Below are 17,857 nucleotides of genomic sequence, written 5' to 3' on the forward strand. Positions count from 1 at the left end.
CTCAGCCTCCACCCTGCGACACCGGTGTCCTCAGCCTCCACCCTGCGACACCGGTGTCCTCAGCCTCCACCCTGCGACACCGGTGTCCTCAGCCTCCACCCTGCGACACCAGTGTCCTCAGCCTCCACCCTGCGACACCAGTGTCCTCAGCCTCCACCCTGCGACACCAGTGTCCTCAGCCTCCACCCTGCGACACCGGTGTCCTCAGCCTCCACCCTGCGACACCAGTGTCCTCAGCCTCCTCCCTGCGACACCAGTGTCCTCAGCCTCCACCCTGCGACACCGGTGTCCTCAGCCTCCTCTCTGTATCCCATGTTCTTAGCACCTTACCTTGTTCTGTGATCGCAGCGACCTTCGCAACCGTCCATTCAGCAGCCATTGCACAGTCACTGCCTCACCCTGCGTCTCCACTAAAAAATAAATGCAAAATATAAACACATTGGCGGTGAGTCGGAGAGGTAAAAACATACACAGGCAGAAAAAAACAGGATTTAGCACATGAGGCCACTCTAGCTAGATAGGACAGGATAGGACAGAGTTCTGTGCGGTCAGTATTAAAACCCTTCAAAAATATCCACAGCAGAATATACAAAAAACTTCCTACATCTAACTAACAGATGTAGGAGCGTAAATCTGCAACTCCAGTGAATCCTACAAACAGAGCAGGAATAAACTGAAACAAGCACACTGGCAGTGTGCCACAGATACAAAAACCAAACACTTATCTTTGCTGAAATTGGCAGCTAAGCAGGTGAGGCCAGGCAGAGAACCAATACTTCCAAAGAAACATTGACAACTGGCAAGGACTAATGAATCCTGCACACTTAAATATCCCAGTCAGAACAGCAATTAGCAGATACACCTGGCCAGGAATGTGACTCAGAGACAACTGCATTCCCAGCTACAACCACTGGAGGGAACCCAAGTGCAGAATTCACAACAGATAATACACACAGTGATGTCACAGTGCAGGGATAATACACACAGTGATGTCACAGTACAGGGATAATACACACAGTGATATCACAGTGCAGGGATAATACACACAGTGATCTCACAGTACAGGGATAATACACACAGTGATGTCACAGTACAGAGATAATGCAAACAGTGATGTCACAGTACAGGGATAATACACACAGTGATGTCAGAGTACAGAGATAATGCACACAGTGATGTCACAGTGCAGGGATAATACACACAGTGATGTCACAGTAGAGGGATAATACACACAGTGATGTCACAGTGCAGGGATAATACACACAGTGATGTCACAGTACAGAGATAATACACACAGTGATGTCACAGTACAGAGATAATACACACAGTGATGTCACAGTACAGGGATAATGCACACAGTGATGTCACAGTACAGGGATAATACACACAGTGATGTCACAGTACAGGGATAATGCACACAGTGACGTCACAGTACAGGGATAATACACAGTGATGTCACAGTGCAGGGATAATACACAAAGTGATGTCACAGTGCAGGGATAATACACACAGTGATGTCACAGTACAGGGATAATGCACACAGTGATGTCACAGTACAAAGATAATGCACACATTGATGTCACAGTACAGGGATAATGCACACAGTGACGTCACAGTACAGGGATAGTGATGTCACAGTACAGGGATAATACACACAGTGATGTCACAGTACAGGGATAAAACACACAGTGATGTCACAGTGCAGGGATAATACACACAGTGATGTCACAGTGCAGGGATAATACACACAGTGATGTCACAGTACAGAGATAATGCACACAGTGATGTCACAGTACAGGGATAATATACAGTGATGTCACAGTACAGGGATCATGCACACAGTGATGTCACAGTACAGGGATCATGCACACAGTGATGTCACAGTACAGAGATAATACACACAGTGATGTCACAGTACAGAGATAATACACACAGTGATGTCACAGTACAGAGATAATACACACAGTGACGTCACAGTACAGGGATAATACACAAAGTGATGTCACAGTACAGAGATAATGCACACAGTGATGTCACAGTGCAGGGATAATACACACAGTGATGTCACAGTACAGGGATAATACACACAGTGATGTCACAGTACAGAGATAATGCACACAGTGATGTCACAGTACAGGGATAATACACACAGTGATGCCAGAGTACAGGGATAATACACACAGTGATGTCACAGTAGAGGATTAATACACACAGTGATGTCACAGTACAGGGATAATACACACAGTGATGTCACAGTACAGAGATAATGCACACAGTGATGTCACAGTGCAGGGATAATACACACAGTGATGTCACAGTACAGAGATAATGCACACAGCGATGTCACAGTACAGAGATAATACACACAGTGTGGTCACAGTACAGGGATAATACACACAGTGATGTCACAGTACAGGGATAATACACACAGTGTGGTCACAGTACAGGGATAATACACACAGTGATGTCACAGTACAGGGATAATACACACAGTGATGTCACAGTACAGAGATAATGCACACAGCGATGTCACAGTACAGAGATAATACACACAGTGATGTCAAAGTGCAGGGATCATGCACACGGTGATGTCACAGTACAGGGATAATACACACAGTGATGTCACAGTACAGAGATAATACACACAGTGATGTCACAGTACAGAGATAATACACACAGTGATGTTACAATACAGGGATCATGCACACAGCGAAGTCACAGTACAGGGATAATACACACAGTGATATCACACTACAGGGATCATGCACACAGTGATGTCACAGTACAGGGATAATACACACAGTGATATCACACTACAGGGATCATGCACACAGTGATGATGGAAAATGGGATAATGACATCACAGTATTCCTTAGCCATTATACTCTCATATCCATTACAGAATATTTCTGCTCTTCCAGAATGTACTAAAATATAACTTTTATAAATCATTAAAATTAATGATAAAGACTTGAACTCCCCGCACAAATACCGGCCCCGGACGATGACGGGGGATTGTGTGTTACTCCATCATCTCCCTACAACCCTGCCTTACAGCGGAGGCTGGCACCCCACAACCCTGCCTTACAGTGGAGGCTGGCACCCCACAACCCTGCCTTACAGCGGAGGCTGGCACCCTACAACCCTGCCTTACAGCAGAGGCTGGCACCCTACAACCCTGCCTTACAGCGGAGGCTGGCACCCCACAACCCTGCCTTACAGCGGAGGCTGGCACCCTACAACCCTGCCTTACAGCGGAGGCTGGCACCCCACAACCCTGCCTTACAGCGCAGGCTGGCACCCTACAACCCTGCCTTACAGCGGAGGCTGGCACCCCACAACCCTGCCTTACAGCGGAGGCTGGCACCCTACAACCCTGCCTTACAGCGGAGGCTGGCACCCTACAACCCTGCCTTACAGCGCAGGCTGGCACCCTACAACCCTGCCTTACAGCGGAGGCTGGCACCCCACAACCCTGCCTTACAGCGGAGGATGGCACCTCACAACCCTGCCTTACAGCGGAGGCTGGCACCCCACAACCCTGCCTTACAGCGGAGGCTGGCACCCCACAACCCTGCCTTACAGCGGAGGCTGGCACCCCACAACCCTGCCTTACAGCGGAGGCTGGCACCCTACAACCCTGCCTTACAGCGGAGGCTGGCACCCTACAACCCTGCCTTACAGCGCAGGCTGGCACCCTACAACCCTGCCTTACAGCGGAGGCTGGCACCCCACAACCCTGCCTTACAGCGGAGGATGGCACCTCACAACCCTGCCTTACAGCGGAGGCTGGCACCCCACAACCCTGCCTTACAGCGGAGGATGGCACCCCACAACCCTGCCTTACAGCGGAGGCTGGCACCCCACAACCCTGCCTTACAGCGGAGGCTGGCACCCCACAACCCTGCCTTACAGCGGAGGCTGGCACCCTACAACCCTGCCTTACAGCGGAGGCTGGCACCCTACAACCCTGCCTTACAGCGGAGGCTGGCACCCTACAACCCTGGACACATGACGCCCCAGATCACTGATGACCGACACTCTTGAACTTCTTTTCAGGTCATTAACCCCTTAAGCCCCGAGGGTGGTTTGCACGTTAATGACCGGGCCAATTTTTACAATTCTGACCACTGTCCCTTTATGAGGTTATAACTCTGGAACGCTTCAACGGATCTTGGCGATTCTGACATTGTTTTCTCGTGACATATTGTACTTCATTTTAGTAGTAACATTTATTCGATATAACTTGCGTTTATTTGTGAAAAAAACGGAAATTTGGCGAAAATTTTGAAAATTTCGCAATTTTCCAACTTTAAATTTTTATGCCCTTAAATCACAGAGATATGTCACGCAAAATACTTAATAAGTAACATTTCCCACATGTCTCCTTTACATCAGCACAATTTTGGAACCAAAATTTTTTTTTGTTAGGGAGTTATAAGGGTTCAAAGTTGACCAGCGATTTCTCATTTTTACAACACCATTTTTTTTTAGGGACCACATCTCATTTGATGTCATTTTGAGGGGTCTATATGATAGAAAATACCCAAGTGTGACACCATTCTAAAAACTGCACCCCTCAAGGTGCTCAAAACCACATTCAAGAAGTTTATTAACCCTTCAGGGGTTTCACAGGAATTTTTGGAATGTTTAAATAAAAATGAATATTTAACTTTTTTTCACACAAAATTTATTTCAGCTCCAATTTGTTTTATTTTACCAAGGGTAACAGGATAAAATGGATGCCAAACATTGTTGTACAATCTGTACTGAGTACGCTGATACCCCATATGTGGGGGTAAACCACTGTTTGGGCGCATGGCAGAGCTCGGAAGGGAAGGAGCGCCATTTGACTTTTAAATGCAAAATTGACAGGAATTGAGATGGGACACCATGTTGCGTTTGGAGAGCCACTGATGTGCCTAAACATTGAAACCCCCCACAAGTGACACCATTTTGGAAAGTAGACACCCTAAGGAACTGATCTAGATGTGTGGTGACCACTTTGACCCACCAATTGCTTCACAGAAGTTTATAATGCAGAGCCGTAAAAATAAAAAATCATATTTTTTCACAAAAATGATCTTTTCGCCCCCAATTTTTTATTTTCCCAAGAGTAAGAGAAGAAATTGAACCTCAAAAATTGTTGGCCAATTTGTCCTGAGTACGCTGATACCCCGTATATGGGTGTAAACCATTGTTTGGGCGTATGGCAGAGCTCGGAAGGGAAGGAGCGCCATTTTACTTTTCAATGCAAAATTGACTGGAATTGAGATGGGATGCCATGTTGCGTTTGGAGAGCCCCTGATGTGCCTAAACATTGAAATCCCCACAAGTGACACCATTTTGGAAAGTAGACCCCTTAAGGAACTTATCTAGAGGTGTGGTGAGCACTTTGACCCAACAAGTGCTTCACAGAAGTTTATAATGCAGAGCCGTAAAAATAAAAAATCATATTTTTTCACAAAAATAATCTTTTCGCCACCAATTTTTTATTTTCCCAAGGGTAAGAGAAGAAATTAGACCACAAAAGTTGTTGTGCAATTTGTCCTGAGTGCGACGATACCCCATATGTGGGGGTAAACCACTGTTTGGGCGCATGGCAGAGCTCGGAAGGAAAGGAGCGCCATTTGACTTTTCAATGCAAAATTGACTGGAATTGAGATGGGACGCCATGTTGCGTTTGGAGAGCCCCTGATGTGCCTAAACATTGGAACCCCTCACAAGTGACACCATTTTGAAAAGTAGACCCCTTAAGGAACTTATCTAGATGTGTGGTGAGCACTTTGACCCAACAAGTGCTTCACAGAAGTTTATAATGCAGAGCCGTAAAAATAAAAAATCTTATTTTTTCACAAAAATGATCTTTTCGCCCCCAATTTTTTATTTTCCCAAGGGTAAGAGAAGAAATTAGACCACAAAAGTTGTTGTGCAATTTGTCCTGAGTGCGACGATACCCCATATGTGGGGGTAAACCACTTTTTGGGTGCATAGCAGAGCTCGGAAGGGAAGGAGCGCCATTTGACTTTTCAATGCAAAATTGACTGGAATTAAGATGGGACGCCATGTTGGTTTGGAGAGCCCCTGATGTGCCTAAACATTAAAAACCCCCACAAGTGACACCATTTTGGAAACTAGACCCTCTAAGGAACTTATCTAGATGTGTTTTGAGAGCTTTGAACCCCCAAGTGTTTCACTACAGTTTATAACGCAGAGCCGTTAAAATAAATTTATTTTTTTTTCGCAAAAATTTTTTAGCCCCCAGTTTTGTATTTTCACAAGGGTAACATAATAAATTGGACCCCAAAAGTTGTTGTCCAATTTGTCCTGAGTACGCTGATACCCCATATGTGGGGGGGAACCACTGTTTGGGCGCATGGCAGAGCTCGGAAGGGAAGGAGCGCCATTTGGAATGCAGACTTAGATGGATTGGTCTGCAGGAGTCACGTTGCATTTGCAGAGCCCCTGATGTACCCAAACAGTACAAACCCCCCACAAGTGACCCCATATTAGAAACTAGACCTCCCATGGAACTTATCTAGATGTGTTGTGAGAACTTTGAACCCCTAAGTGTTTCACTACAGTTTATAACGCAGACCCGTGAAAATAAAAATTCTTTTTTTTTTCACAAAAATGATTTTTTAGCCCCCAGCTTTGTATTTTCCCAAGGGTAACAGAATAAATTGGACCCCAAAAGTTGTTGTTCAATTTGTCCTGAGTACGCTGATACCCCATATGTGGGGGGGAACCACTGTTTGGGCGCATGGCAGAGCTCGGAAGGCAAGGAGCGCCATTTGGAATGCAGACTTAGATGGATTGGTCTGCAGGCGTCACGTTGCATTTGCAGAGCCCCTGATGTACCCAAACAGTAGAAACCACCCACAAGTGACCCCATATTGGAAACTAGACCTCCCATGGAACTTATCTAGATGTGTTGTGAAAACTTTGAACCCCCAAGTGTTTCACTACAGTTTACAACGCAGAGCCGTGAAAATAAAAATCCTTTTTTTTCCCACAAAAATGTTTTTTAGCCCCCCAAATTTTTATTTTCCCAAGGATAACAAGAGAACTTGGACCCAAAAAGTTGTTGTCCAATTTGTCTCGAGTACGCTGATACCCCATATGTTGGGGTAAACCCCTGTTTGGGCGCACGGGAGAGCTCGGAAGTGAAGGAGCACTGTTTTACTTTTTCAATGCAGAATTGGCTGGAATTGAGATCGGACGCCATGTCGCGTTTGGAGAGCCCCTGATGTGTCTAAACAGTGGAAACCCCCCAATTATAAATGAAACCCTAATCCAAACGCACCACTAACCCTAATCCCAACTGTAACCCTAACCACACACCTAACCCAGACACACCCCTAATTCTAATCCCAACCCTAATCCCAACCGTAAATGTAATCCAAACCCTAACCCTAGCCCCAACCCTAGCCCTAACCCTAACCCTAACCGGAAAATGGAAATAAATACATTTTTTTTAATTTTATTATTTTTCCCTAAGGCTAGGTTCACATTGCGTTAGGGAAATCCGTTTAGCACTAGCGGATTGCGCTAACACAATGTCTTTTTAGGTGTCGTGTTTAGTGGTCGCGTTAACGTCCCCGCTCTGGAAGATCGGGGATCGGACCTCGGGCGCGCCGCGGACGCTGCAAGCAGCGTCTGAGGCGCGCCACAAAAGAATGGCACCTTGCTAGCGCGAGCCGAAAATGGCACGCTCTAGCGATGCGCTACACCTGAAAATCACATTGCTGTCAATGGTTGTGCTAACGGACCCGTTGCACGGCGTTAATTGTGACATTTTCGCCGTGCAACGCTGTCCGTTAGCGTTAACCCATTAACGCAATGTGAACCTAGCCTAACTAAGGGGGTGATGAAGGGGGGTTTGATTTACTTTTATAGCGAGTTTTTTAGCGGATTTTTATGATTGGCAGCCGTCACACACTAAAAGACGCTTTTTATAGCAAAAAAGTTTTTGCGTCTCCACATTTTGAGACCTATAATTTTTCCATATTTTGGTCCACAGAGTCATGTGAGGTCTTGTTTTTTGCGGGACGAGTTGACGTTTTTATCGGTTACATTTTCGGACACGTGACAGTTTTTGATCGCTTTTTATTCCGATTTTTTTGTGAGGCAGAATGACCAAAAACCAGCTATTCATGAATTTCTATTGGGGGAGGCGTTTATACCGTTCCGCGTTTGGTAAAATTGATGAAGCAGTTTTATTCTTCGGGTCAGTACGATTACAGCGACACCTCATTTATATCATTTTTTTTATGTTTTGGCGCTTTTATACGATAAAAGCTATTTTATAGAAAAAATAATTATTTTGGCATCGCTTTATTCAGAGGACTATAACTTTTTTATTTTTTTGGTTATGATGCTATATGGCGGCTCGTTTTTTGCGGGACAAGATGACGTTTTCAGAGGTAACATGGTTATTTATATCCGTCTTTTTGATCGCGTGTTATTCCACTCTTTGTTCAGCGTTATGATAATAAAGCGTTGTTTTTTGGCTCGTTTTTTTTTTTTTTTTCTTACGGTGTTCACTGAAGGGGTTAACTAGTGGGCCAGTTTTATAGGTCGGGTCGTTACGGACGCGGCGATACTAAATATGTGTACTTTTATTGTTTTTTTGTTTTTTTTTTATGTAAAGAAATGTATTTATGGGAATAATATTTTTTTTTTTCTGCTTTATTTAGGAATTTTTTTTTTATTTTTTTTTTTACAAGTGTGGAAATTTTTTTTTTTACTTTTTCACTTTGTCCCAGGGGGGGACATCACAGATCACCGATCTGACAGTGTGCACAGCACTCTATCAGATCGGTGATCTGACATACAGCCGGGCAGGATTAGAGCTGCAGCTGCAGCCTGATCCTGACCCGGAAGTGCTCCCTGCAGGACCCGGATGCAGCCCGGCGGCCATTTTGGATCCAGGGACTGCAGGGAGAAGACGCTCGGTACACGGTGAGCACATCACCGTGTACCGATCGTCTCAGGAAAGCCCGCAGGGAGCCCTCTCCCTGCGCGATGCTTCCCTGCACCGCCGGCACACCGCGATCATCTTTGATCGCGGTGTGCCGGGGGTTAATGTGCCGGGAGCGGTCCGTGACCGCTCCTGGCACATAGTGCCGGATGTCAGCTGCGATAGGCAGCTGACACCCGGCCGCGATCGGCCGCGCTCCCCCCGTGAGCGCGGCCGATCGCATATGACGTACTATCCCGTCCATGGGAATTAAGTCCCAGGTCACCTGGACGGGATAGTACGTCATATGGGATTAAGGGGTTAAAATCATTGCTCTATGTCAGAAAGGGGAATTGGGACCAAAATGCTCTTCACTGCAGGTATAGTGTCTGCACAAAACTTACCTGCTGTTTCCAAATGCAAGCAGCAGAATAGTGAGTGCAGCTCTGGAGTATAATACAGGAGGTAACTCAGGATCAGTAATGTATGTACACAGTGACTGCACCAGCAGAATAGTGAGTGCTGCTCTGGAGTATAATACAGGATGTAACTCAGGATCAGTAATGTGTGTACACAGTGACTGCACCAGCAGAATAGTGAGTGCAGCTCTGGAGTATAATACAGGATATAACTCAGGATCAGTAATGTAATGTATGTACACAGTGACTGCACCAGCAGAATAGTGAGTGCAGCTCTGGGGTATAATACAGGAGGTAACTCAGGATCAGTAATGTAATGTATGTACACAGTGACTGCACCAGCAGAATAGTGAGTGCAGCTCTGGAGTATAATACAGTATGTAACTCAGGATCAGTAATGTAATGTATGTACACAGTGACTGCACCAGCAGAATAGTGAGTGCAGCTCTGGAGTATAATACAGGATGTAACTCAGGATCAGTAATGTAACGTATGTACACAGTGACTGCACCAGCAGAATAGTGAGTGCAGCTCTGGGGTATAATACAGGATGTAACTCAGGATCAGTAATGTAATGTATGTACACAGTGACTGCACCAGCAGAATAGTGAGTGCAGCTCTGGAGTGTAATACAGAATGTAACTCAGGATCAGTAATGTAATGTATGTACACAGTGACTGCACCAGCAGAATAGTGAGTGCAGCTCTGGAGTATAATACAGGACGTAACTCAGGATCAGTAATGTAATGTATGTACACAGTGACTGCACCAGCAGAATAGTGAGTGCAGCTCTGGAGTATAATACAGGAGGTAACTCAGGATCAGTAATGTAATGTATGTACACAGTGACTGCACCAACAGAATAGTGAGTGCAGCTCTGGAGTATAATACAGGAGGTAACTCAGGATCAGTAATGTATGTACACAGTGACTGCACCAGCAGAATAGTGAGTGCAGCTCTGGAGTATAATACAGGATGTAACTCAGGATCAGTAATGTAATGTATGTACACAGTGACTGCACCAGCAGAATAGTGAGTGCAGCTCTGGGGTATAATACAGGATGTAACTCAGGATCAGTAATGTAATGTATGTACACAGTGACTGCACCAGCAGAATAGTGAGTGCAGCTCTGCAGTATAATACAGGATGTAACTCAGGATCAGTAATGTAATGTATGTACACAGTGACTGCACCAGCAGAATAGTGAGTGCAGCTCTGGAGTGTCATACAGGAAGAGGCGGAGCCTGTTTGCCGTGTGCTGCCTAGAGAGAGCTCCTGGGAAGGGAGGTAAAGTTTTCCATCCAGGACTTTTTGTCTGCCCCCTTCCCAGGAAAGAAGGCTCATTTTGAGACTGGCCTCCGGGGCTGGGCCCCCGGCTCCCACCTCCCGGTCCAAGTCGGCGGGGGGTGGGAGGACTCCAACTCCGGCTAGGGCCACAAGATCTGGCCAAGGATCCAACATGAAGACCCGTAGGACCCCTGAGGCCGCGGCGGCTCCTTCCCCCGGAGGTAGGCCGAGTACGAGCAGGGGTGCTGCAGCGGTGCCTCTTGGTTGGGGCACCAAGGCGGCTAGAGAATCCGCCCTGGTCTATGGTTCCCGCGTCCATGCGCACCTCTGCGAGTATGAGGACGCCTCAAGGAAGCTAAAATCCCTCTGGGGGGAGTTGAGGGTAGCTAAGGAGAGGTCTGACAGGGCCTCCGGCAATAAGAAGGCCGAGCTATCCGCCGCGGTCAAGAAGATCAAGAAATCCATACAAGACCTGGAAAGCCGGAGATGTGAGATCCTGGATGGTAGCGGGCCCTTCTGTGAAAAGCTGGAGAACGATGACCGGTTCAGAGCCATGGCCGGTGGGGCTCTGGAGGGGTCACGGAGCTCCGGCCAGGTGGTGGAGGAGGTGGTGGAGGAGGATGATGAGGAAGAGGAATGTGAGGAGGAGGTCGTGCCCTACCCACCGCCTGGTGGCCTGGTAAGAGATCTCCAGGTGTCGCATAGCGGGATAGCCCCCGAGCAGGTGGCTCTCCCGTCAGATTCTGGCCCTTCAAGGGACAGCGGGAGCGAAGGGGAGGATGAGGATGGTGGGAGTAGTAGCAGTGAGGGGGGCTGCCTCGTCATGCAGCAGATCCGGCAGATCGAGTCCCCGGTCCGTTTTAACCAGCTGAGGTTCGGGGATGAGATCTGCGAGGACGAGGCAACCAGGAGGGGGATGAAGAGAAAGGCTAAGAAGAGGAATAAGCAGAAAACATCTACTGTGCAGAAATTTGTGTATGTCCCCCTCTCTGGGGCCCCCCGGTCCCGCTGTGCGGCACCCGCTACCCACCCCGGCTCGGCCTCTGTTGTGGGTCCGCAGCGAGGGAGCGGGGAGATTACAGGCCATGACACGCAGGGCGCTGCCTCTGTTTGTGGTAACGGAGGGGGTAGTGATGTGTCTGATATGGAGCATGATGTGGAGGGCGGCCCAGTGGTGGGCAGGAGAGTGACAGCCGGGACCGCATCTCCGGCGGTGAGCGCTGGGGTGTCCGGGTCCCCCACTTACGGATCCGTTAAAGCTGGATCGCTTCTGGGGACCCAGGCACCTAGTAAAGTAAAGGGTGAGGGGCCTGCGGCTCCGGCTGAACAGGCTCATAAAAAGAAAATGGTGGAAGCTCCCCTGGCGGGGTCTGCGGTGAAGTCGGGGTCTCCTGCATTGGGGGCACCGCCGCTGGTGGATGCTGAGGGGGAGTGGCCTAGCCTGGGGCCATCCGCTGGAGTTGCTGTGGCCAGGCTGTTTGTGGCCCAGGGTGTGGTGGTGGGGGGTGCTGTGCCTCAGGGGACTGGTACCGCTGGGGGGATTCCTGGGGGTGGATCCAGCTCTGGGTCGGCTCTGGGGGTCCCGCTGCGGCCGGTCTCAGGGGGCGTGGCCTCCTCGGCACCCGCTGCCCATGTAGGAGCAGCTTTGGATAGCTGTGCTGTGCAGCTGAAGGCTGGGGGCGTGGCTTCCCAAGCCAAAGAAAAAAAAATGGTCTTAGCTGCGGTCAGCAATGGTGCAGGAACTGCAGCAGATAGCAGCAAGGGCGCCTGCCTGGCGGGGTCCCCTGTGTCGGGGGGCTTACCTGCGGTGGGGGCTCTGGCCACAAGGCAGGATGGAGCTGGAGGTGGGTCTGCTCCTGACTTCCTACCTGCCAGTGAGGGAGGAAGCTCTGTGCCTGCTGTGGTGGAAAGTAAGAAAGTGCTGCTTAAACCCAATGGCAGCAGGACTCTGAAAGGGACAGCAGCGCTGTGTGTGCAAAACCCCCCAGCAGGGAAGATGCCACCAGTAGGTGGCGGTAGCAGTGGGAAAACAAAACCTGGAAATACCCAAAAGGTGAGGCAAAATAATACTGACCCCAGTGTGCATGTGAGTGAGAGTGGGGTGACTGATGGAGTGGATGAGGAGGGTGCGGGTATGGAAGTGTCTGTGGTTGAGGATGCGAGTGGAAGTGCGTCTGAGGTGGCAAGTGTGAATATCGTGGCAAGTGTGAGTACGGTGTCTGATGGTAGTGGGAGAAGGGGGGAGGGGGTCGGTCCATCTGCCCCCCCGGCCACAGGTCCTCTGAGTTATTCGGGGGTGGTGGCTGGAGCCTCGGGGCCTAATCAAGGGGTTTCCTCGCCTCTGGACCTCAGGGATAGCGTCTTGCGGCGCCGTTTCCTGGAGGCCCTCAAAAAGGGAGAATGGACGATCGAAGTAGAGGGAAGAGTGGTGGACTTGGCCTTTTGGCTGGATAGACACGGCCTGGCTGCCTTCCAAGATAAAAGGGAAGGGGAAACGGTTTGGTCCCTCCCGACAGCCGGGCAGGGGGTGGCCAGGCGGAATGTGGTCCGTCTTCGGTGGAGGGGCAGTGAAGCGTGCCCGCCAAGAGCGAGGGTTGTGGAGCTCCTTCTGAAGATGGACTTCAGGCAGTGGCGTAGGAAGGGGGGTGCGGGGGGGGGCGGTCCGCCCCGGGCGGCACAATGCTGGGGGCGGCCGGCGCTGCAGAAGAAGATAAAAAAAAAAAAAAAAAAAAGACGCCCCTTTAAATCTTCGGGCGGCGCCGTCCGCCGCCACGACCAGGGCCAGCTCCCCCCACCCCCGGGTCCCGCCCCCACCCCCGCCCCCTGCTCTATACTCACCTCTCCTGGTTCCTGCGGCGCCGGCAGCTGCAGCGTCCTCTGACTCTGCGACGTCTCAGAGCAGAGGGCGCGATGACGTCACTACTGTGCGCGCCGCTCTGCCTCTCTGTCCTGAGCGTCGCAGAGCCGGAGAGACGCTGACTGCACCGGACCTGCGCTGGGAACGGGAGAGGTGAGGATTTTACTTTTTTTTTCTTTTTTCTTTATTTCTGACTGTCTGGGGCTGGGGCAATGCTGGAGACCATGGGGCAGAATGCTGGACACACTGGGGCAATACTGGAGACCATGGGGCAGATTGCTGGACACACTGGGGCAATACAGGAGACCATGGGGCAGATTGCTGGACACACTGGGGCAATACAGGAGACTATGGGGCAGATTGCTGGACACACTGGGGCAATACAGGAGACCATGGGGCAGATTGCTGGACACACTGGGGCAATACAGGAGACCATGGGGCAGATTGCTGGACACACTGGGGCAATACTGGAGACCATGGGGCAGAATGCTGGACACACTGGGGCAATACTGGAGACCATGGGGCAGATTGCTGGACACACTGGGGCAATACAGGAGACTATGGGGCAGATTGCTGGACACACTGGGGCAATACTGGAGACCATGGGGCAGATTGCTGGACACACTGGGGCAATACAGGAGACTATGGGGCAGATTGCTGGACACACTGGGGCAATACTGGAGACCATGGGGCAGAATGCTGGACACACTGGGGCAATACTGGAGACCATGGGGCAGAATGCTGGACACACTGGGGCAATACTGGAGACCATGGGGCAGAATGCTGGACACACTGGGGCAATACTGGAGACCATGGGGCAGAATGCTGGACACACTGGGGCAATACTGGAGACCATGGGGCAGAATGCTGGACACACTGGGGCAGTACAGGAGACTATGGGGCAGAATGCTGGACACTCTGAATACTGGAGACCATGGGGCAGATCTCAGGACACATTGAGGCAATGCTGGAGACCCTGGGGCAGACTTCTGGACACACTGGGGCAATACTGGAGACCATGGGGCAGATTGCTGGACACACCGGGGCAATACTGGAGACCATGGGGCAGAATGCTGGACACACTGGGGCAATACAGGAGACCATGGGGCAGATTGCTGGACACACTGGGGCAATACTGGAGACCATGGGGCAGAATGCTGGACACACTGGGGCAGTACAGGAGACTATGGGGCAGAATGCTGGACACACTGGGGCAATACTGGAGACCCTGGGGCAGATTGCTGGACACACTGGGGCAATACTGGAGACCCTGGGGCAGATTTCTGGACACATTGAGGCAATGCTGGAGACCCTGGGGCAGACTTCTGGACACACTGGGGCAATGCTGGACACTGGGGCAGATTGCTGGACACACTGGGGGTAATATACTGGACACACTGGGGCAATGCTGGACACTGGGGGTAATATGCTGGACACACTGGGGCAGACTGCTGGACACACTGGGGAAAGGCTGGACACTGGGGCAGATTGCTGGACACACTGAGGGCAGATTGCTGGACACACTGGGGGTAATATGCTGGACATACTGGGGCAGATTGCTGGACACACTGGGGGTAATATGCTGGACACACTGGGGCAGATTGCTGGACAACATGGGGGTAATATGCTGGACACACTGGGGCAGATTGCTGGACAACATGGGGGTAATATGCTGGACACACTGGGGGCAGGACTTGAGGCATGGGCAGAATGTAGATACGGGGCATGATTGGAGACACGGGGCAGGATTGGATCATGGGGCAGGACGGATACGATAGAGGCTGGTGGGGCAGGATGGGGAGATCATATGGGGTAGAATGGATACTCATGAGGGCAGGATACGACAACATATGGCTGGAGCCAGGAATGAGATAAACGGGGCCAGGGTGGGGAATATTATTACCATAGGGGATAATTAAGGGATATTGTTACTGCAGTGATGTATTTATTTTATTTTTTGAGTATACTGTTTTAAATGGGGGGGCGGTCCTGTTACTGTGCAGAGTGACACTATATCACCTTTTTTTCTTCATGTGGTGTAATGTAGAAGTTGTGAAAAATTAAGTAATGTGTTCTGCAAGCGGAGCTCGAGATAACTGTGTTATTTCCTGCAGAAACGAGTCCTGGCTGGAAGGAATGATGGCGGTCTGTGCTGGATAAAAGATGAAGGACTTCACCTAGAGACGTCACTGGTGAGTCAGTGTTACCTATACACTGACACTATACACTGTATACTATATAGAGGTCCTGTGTATAATGTCACCAGTGATCTCTGTATTACCTCTACACAGACACTGCATACTAAGTACAGATCTCCTGTGAATACTGGCACTTATGGTGATAGTATTGTGGTTTTTTTTTTATTACTGATCAGTATTGTAGTATTCAGTCACTATGTGGTGGTAATATGTGGTCTGGAAATGGTGCGGTGGTATTTGTCCCTTGTATGTAGTATTATTCGGTCACTATGTGGCCTGGTCATGGTGTGGTGGTATTAAGTCACAGGTGTGGCATGTGGGGGTGACACCATTAGGCCCAGTTTAAGTTCTACAAAACAGGAAAAACATTTTTGGTAACCTTTGTGTGTATTGAGCTGGAGGGGGGGTGGGACGGGGGGGGGGGGGGGGGGGGCGCCAAACTCGGGAACAGCCCCGGGCGGCAAAAGCTCTAGCTACGCCTCTGACTTCAGGGCAATGGACATCTTTGCCCTGATTCATCTGTTTGGCACCTCCTTCTTCGATGTCAGTTTTGTTCGGCCGGAGGGCTTGGAGCTTTTCTGGTCGAATTTTGAACTGGCAAAGGGGGAGCCCGGCTGGCGAGACTTTGCCGTGCAGGCGGTGTCTCGTCAAAATAGTGTAAAGAGGGTGACCGTTCTGACAGGTAACGAGTCACTCTCTGGGGTCGACATAATGACGTGGCTTTCCCGTTATGGGGAAGTCACCGAGGTCCCTAAGAAAAATAGGGACGAGTTTGGCATTTGGTCAGGGGGCTGGACCTTCATGGTAAAGTTGAAGGTTTCAGGAGGTACGGTCACCCACATCCCCTCCTCAGCATTTCTGGGGAGGGACAGAATCCAGATCTTCTACCAGGGGCAACCGAAGGTCTGCCACAGGTGCGGTGATCCCCGCCACTTCAGCGCAGGCTGCAAGGTGCAGAAATGTGCCTTGTGTGGCGGGGTAGGCCATCTTGCCGCAGCCTGTGGTGACATTAGGTGTCACCTGTGTGGTGACCTAGGTCACCCGTATAGCCGCTGCCCCCGTTCCTTTTCCAGCACCATCTCTGGCCCGGCAGGGGGGAGCCCCGGGGGGGTCCCTGGTGGTGCAGCTTCTGCTGGGGCTGAGGGTGGAGGCTTGAGGGGAGCTGAGGGGTCAGTGAGGAAAGGCGAGGCTGGTACATCTGCCCACCAGTGGCAACAGGTGAGGCGCCGTAAGGGCAGGGGGCAGGATAAGCCTCAGGCAACTGGGGTGATGACTGCCCCCAGCCTGGACGCGGCAGCCGAAGCCTCTGAGGCCCTGGGGAAGAAGGCGGTGAGCGAGGAGATCCGGAGGATGGAGAGGGAGGAGTTGGCTGCTTCTGATAACTCTTCCCAGTATGAAAGTCTGGATGAAGAGGTGGTGGAGCAGCCTAAAAAAACGGGTGACAATCGTACCGGTAAGAGTCGGAAGAAGAAGAAGAACAAGGCTAAAAAATCTAAGCCCCCCCCCCTGGCCACTGGGGTGCCTACGGAAGGGCTCACCGACTCCCCTCTGATCCCCCTCTCCAATCGGTTCCAAGCCCTCGATGACTCTGCTGTGTCGGAGGTCGGGGGTGAGGGGCCGGACGCAACATCTGGGGTGCCTTCGGGGAATGGTGAGGTCTGTCCTCCGGGGGATTCACACTCCTCTGGGGGGGGACTACCTCGGGGTCCAGGGGCGAGGAATCTATTTCTGGGAAGTCCTGTACTGTAAAGGAGGATATGGACACCTCGGTGTCTTTAAAGAGGAGGGGTGAATCGGGCTCCTCCTCAGAGGGGAAGAGGAAATCAGGGGGTACGGTTAAAAAACAGGCCATCTAACTCAATCACCCATGATGGCGGAACCTACCCCGTTGACTCTGGCGTCAATTAATGTCGCCAGCATAAAGTCAGATACGGCTAGATTTACGGCCTTTGATTTTTTCACCCGGGTTGAGGCTGATATTTTATTTTTGCAGGAGACCAGACTAACGGACCTGGGGTCCATCTACAAAGCAAAGAGGGAATGGAGGAGTGGGCCCTCATACTGGTCTCTTGCGGCCGAGCCGTATAGCGGGGTAGCGGTCCTTTTTAAGACCGCGGAGGTGGAATGCAGACG

The 17,857-nt window shown here is 50.4% G+C and overlaps 1 protein-coding gene across 1 annotated transcript in view; it reads right to left on the bottom strand.

Moving 5' to 3' along the window:
* Positions 1-17,857, bottom strand: part of LOC138657334 (disintegrin and metalloproteinase domain-containing protein 33-like) — a 105,672-nt gene that overhangs the window by 72,562 nt on the left and 15,253 nt on the right. The window contains exon 2 of the mRNA XM_069745069.1: positions 331-410. Within this exon, the coding sequence (XP_069601170.1) occupies positions 331-410 (80 nt within the window). The remainder of the gene's footprint in view (positions 1-330; positions 411-17,857) is intronic.

The sequence above is a fragment of the Ranitomeya imitator genome, chromosome 1 (assembly GCF_032444005.1).
Source record: "Ranitomeya imitator isolate aRanImi1 chromosome 1, aRanImi1.pri, whole genome shotgun sequence".
Classification (NCBI taxonomy): Eukaryota; Metazoa; Chordata; class Amphibia; order Anura; family Dendrobatidae; genus Ranitomeya; species Ranitomeya imitator.